The sequence below is a fragment of the Nicotiana tabacum genome, chromosome 20 (assembly GCF_000715075.1).
Source record: "Nicotiana tabacum cultivar K326 chromosome 20, ASM71507v2, whole genome shotgun sequence".
Lineage (NCBI taxonomy): Eukaryota > Viridiplantae > Streptophyta > Magnoliopsida > Solanales > Solanaceae > Nicotiana > Nicotiana tabacum.
Window position 1 is genome coordinate 134,984,281 of NC_134099.1, and position 4,256 is coordinate 134,988,536.

The 4,256-nt window shown below is 38.5% G+C and overlaps 1 protein-coding gene across 1 annotated transcript; it reads right to left on the bottom strand.

The window, feature by feature from the left end:
- Window positions 1-876: 876 nt before the first annotated feature.
- Window positions 877-3,002, bottom strand: LOC107781457 (glucan endo-1,3-beta-glucosidase 11). Its single transcript, XM_016602156.2, has 2 exons — window positions 1,567-3,002; window positions 877-1,445 (listed from the first exon to the last, which is right to left on the bottom strand). Exons 1-2 carry the CDS (start codon window positions 2,728-2,730, stop codon window positions 1,362-1,364), a joined length of 1,248 nt encoding a protein of 415 aa, XP_016457642.1. The 5' UTR covers window positions 2,731-3,002; the 3' UTR covers window positions 877-1,361.
- Between the last annotated feature and the right edge of the window lie 1,254 nt (window positions 3,003-4,256).

A 4,256-nucleotide genomic window follows, 5' to 3' on the forward strand; every position in this document is an offset into this window, starting at 1 on the left:
TTCCGATGTGTTCTTCTTTCTCTCCAACTTATGCTCTATTTATAGCAGTTATTTGAGAGAAATCCGCCCCTTCCATGGTGCAACAAGCACTAGATCATGGAGAAAGCACTTACATGATGGTATATACACTTGCTTGGTGGAGGAGCACTTGCACCATTGTGGGAGGTGCACTAGGCTGCTTATTGCTTAGTGTTGCAACACAATACACAGATTGAAAAACATCCGTTACAAACACGGATTATATCACGTTAATATTCACTATTAACAAATAAATTTGGTCCAAAAAATTAATCAATCGATCGATCATTTGACCAGATCCGAATCCAAATCCCATTTCTCATTCACTCTAATTTTAAGACTATTTCATCTTAAACAAAAACTCAACACCTGTTTGAGTAATGATCACTTGCCATAGGTATTTGGTCTTCGCAATTTCGTACAAAATTGTTACTCGCGGACTATTTTTTCAAGTAAGATGCACGTAATATTTTCATGCGTAATAGCACCAAATTGCGGATTTTACTGAGATAATTTTATTTGCAAGTAGATATTCTAGAACTCAAGATTTTATTTTATTTTTTCATTTTGCCTGAAAATCCATAGAAATTATTTACGAAAAAAAAATCCCCGAGTGTAAATGAAAGCATCCACTTACTAATACAATGTTCTATACTATTCTTGTATATATAACTTAATGTATAATGTAAGTACTACTATTATGTAGTATCCTCAACCAAATGTTGGATTGAGGTTTTTACCTTGGTATAGACTTGAAAACATTTTTTTCTTTTTTTTTTTTGTTGCAAAAATTGAAAAATCAAACATTTTAATCGAAGGCCAAGAATCTTACTACATCAGAAGAAGTTAACTGCAATATGGGGGTTTACTTCTCTGCAATTGGATTAAGAAAGAGTTCAGGAATTGATCAATGGAGTACAACACATGGAGTACAAATTCTTGTACCAATAGAATATACAAAGTACAAATCACTGTTACCAAATTACCAATTGAATGAATTGATCAATGGCAAGTCTAAAACTAGAATAAATTAAGTTTAGAATACAACAGCCGAATATAATTATTTTGACAAGGAAAAAAAAGGTAACATCGAGCCAGCTATAAAGTGGAGAGTAGCTGTCATCTTGTCGACTTTCCGGCGGATCGAATCTCATCAGCAGAATAAAGCAGCCGCCGATTATTAGTTGCAGGGAGAAAAAGAAAAGAATATGACAATAATCAAAGAATCCAATAGGACTACCTGGTCTAAGGCAATAGCCAAGGGCCAAATGGCTTTTACAACAGTACTCAACAATGGCGGATCGGACCTCATAGCAAATGACGGTTCGTGCAATTCCATGGAGTTAAAGTTGGTAGAAAAGCAGTGAAATTAAACCCACTGTGTGAAGTCGCAGAACCAAGGATTTCAAAGAAATTTGGATTCTTCCCTGTAAGAAAATAATATAAAATGACATTGATTACATCATGTTTTTTTGAGAAGATAATTTAAAATATTATAAAATGATATCTAGATATTTTTTATATTGAAGAGATTGCTGAAAGGCTTACCGAATCAGAAGTAATGGATAGATAGCCGTCCGGGGAACTCCAGGCCGGCGTTGACGACGACGTCGATGTTGAAGAACCGGTGCCAGTGGCAGGACTACTCGAACTGCTGCTATTAGTGCCGACGGCGTTGATTCCGGCGAATCCTAAGGGATAAGAAGGTGATCCGTCGGGCTTGAAAAGGCCGTAATTGCGCTCCGACGTTGGACCGGGCTTCAAGTTCTCGTTAAACAAGGCAAAGACGTAAATATTCAAATTGGTGTTAGGTCTCAATGGAGTTCCCTTCTTTTGACTCACGAGTTTGATGAGATTGCAATTGTATTTCCTCGCATTATCCGGCGTGGCTCCGACCTCGTCGCCGTCTCCCTTCGACGGCCAACCAGTCTCCGAGATCTGAACGCACACATTTTTGTAGCCAATTGAAGCTAAAGCAGAGTGAACTGCATCGATCTGAGCGTAAAGCATATTATCGTAGTGGAGATTCGTCACAGGATCGACATTCCCTGGATTAGGCTGAAAGAGCACGTAATCGAGCGGCACTTGCTTCGGATTTGCCTTGTAGGCAAAATAAGGGTAAGCATTAATCTGAAAATACGAGCCAGTTTTACAATGGAAATCCAACACCTGAGTAATACAGTCGACCAAATCCCGGCGAAAAGCTCCGGCGGACGGCGGGTAGGAAGTTTCTAGAATTGCAAGGGAATGCGCGGTGCTAACGCTTACTTGTTTGTCAAGGTGAAGACTAACAAGCGCAGCATAAACGCTTTCCATCGCCGGGAGGAGATTGTTGGAAAGCGAAGTGTCGTTAAACGTGAGAACCTCATTTCCGACGGCGATGCAAGTGATTTTCGTCGCCGGTAAGTAGGCTTGGACGTTGGTTTTGACCCAAGCCTGAGCTTTGGCAGGATCCTTCATATCGGCGAGGTACTCATTGCCGACGCTAACAATGAACTCAACGTTAGTATTTGCAAAGGCTTTGAGTACACGTGGATCTGCGTCGTACAGTTTCAGTCTAGTTGCGCCCATGGACTTAACTAAGGGAACCACTTTCTCCGGCGGAGGAAGGTTATCAGCTATCTGACCGTAGTTTACGCCGATTGAAGTCCCCGTAACAGGGCTCAAAATCACTAAAATTACAACTGCAAAGTATTTGATGGAAAATCCCATGAATCTCCGAATATTTGCTCAGTGATTCAACTAAAAGTTAAAATTTAGAAGAAGAAATGGAAGACATGGATGAGGAAGGAGTGGAGCTGGAAGAGGGAAGTGAAGTGAGTGGAGTAAAGACTAAAGAGTGGGAATTGAGTGGGGGACTGACTTCTGGGGAAGTAACGTAACGGCGTTAATGCAAGTTGACGGATTTAGGTGAGCCATTCATTTCATGAATTAGTAGTGACATTAAACATTAGTCCGTATTCCAGCAGTCATCTGTCCCATCTGTCCTGATTTAATTTTCCTCCCGATGTTGGAAGTTTAAACAAGCGGGTCGGGTTGGATATAGGCTGAGTCTAAAAAGGATAAGGCAAAAAGAATAAATTATTTGATCTGATCATATTTAATATGAAGAGAAAATGGGTTAACCGACAGATATTCATGACTTCTTGAATGTGATTACTTTTGGAACAATTCCTAATCTTCTAAATTTGAGGAACCCTCAATTTGAGTTTTTATAAATGTAAAAGTTAAACTCATTGGTTATTTATTTTTTAAGTGGATAATATAGATTTTATCCATATTTGACTTATTTTTAAAAAACTTATTATCTAATGTGAATAATATGAACGAATAACTGTTTTTTTAATTCGTTTTACCACCAATACCCATGAATATTGTAAATTATTGTGAGATTGAGATGCTTTGATTGGAAGGAAAAATGAAAAGGAGAAAAAAAGAGAGATTCTTTGATTGTGGTGTAGTAGACGAGTTGAAGTGGGTTTTCTCTTTTTCTTTTACAATAACTTAGTATACGTACTCGCACATTGCGCAGATCATTGCAAATGAAAAAAGTACGGTGAGAGATAATATAAACCGATGTATATTACAGACTAAATTTACAGAGCGCATTCAAACAAATTAAAGCAAAAAACTAATAGATGAACTTCCATATTATACACTCGCATAAAGGTTAAAGATAAAACTTTGTCTCATATTCAAAGAAAAAAATCAACATAGATAATCAGAGCATTCTTATGTTCCCCATAAAGAGTCTGATAATAGGCTATATTTATGTAATTTGGCAATTGTTTATACCCCAGCTTAATTATATTTCAATGTTATAATATAGTTAAATGATGAAAAATGGGCTCTAATTGTGAATGTCACACGTTGCAGGAGTGAAGAGCTTGTATGAGGCCTTAAAGCTGTGATTGGAGCTACATTGAAGCAAGAAAAAAATCCCTAGGAGCTGAGTACGCGAAAAGACGAGAAAAAGAATAGTTAAAATGAAGGCCTGGACTAGCGCGATCGCGCTAGCCCAGATGGTTGAGGCAGAATGGTAGGGCATTAGTGCGGCCATTAGCGCGACCGTGCTAGTCCAGTTCTGGAATATTAATTTTCAGGGGTAAACTTGGAAGTCTAGGGGAAAATTCACTTAACCTATAGAAGGTCAAGCTCGCCCAAGGAGGGAGGAGGCAGCTTTTGATAGCTTAGTGCAAGAAAAGAAGAGGCAAGGAGGAGGATTCAACATCAAGTTC

Excerpts from the sequence above, each read along its gene's own strand:
- LOC107781457 (XM_016602156.2), bottom strand. The coding sequence starts at position 2,730 with ATGGGATTTTCCATCAAATACTTTGCAGTTGTAATTTTAGTGATTTTG. Across the intron at positions 1,446-1,566 it reads TATCCATTACTTCTGATTCG|GGAAGAATCCAAATTTCTTT; the intron begins GTAAGCCTTTCA and ends ATTTTCTTACAG.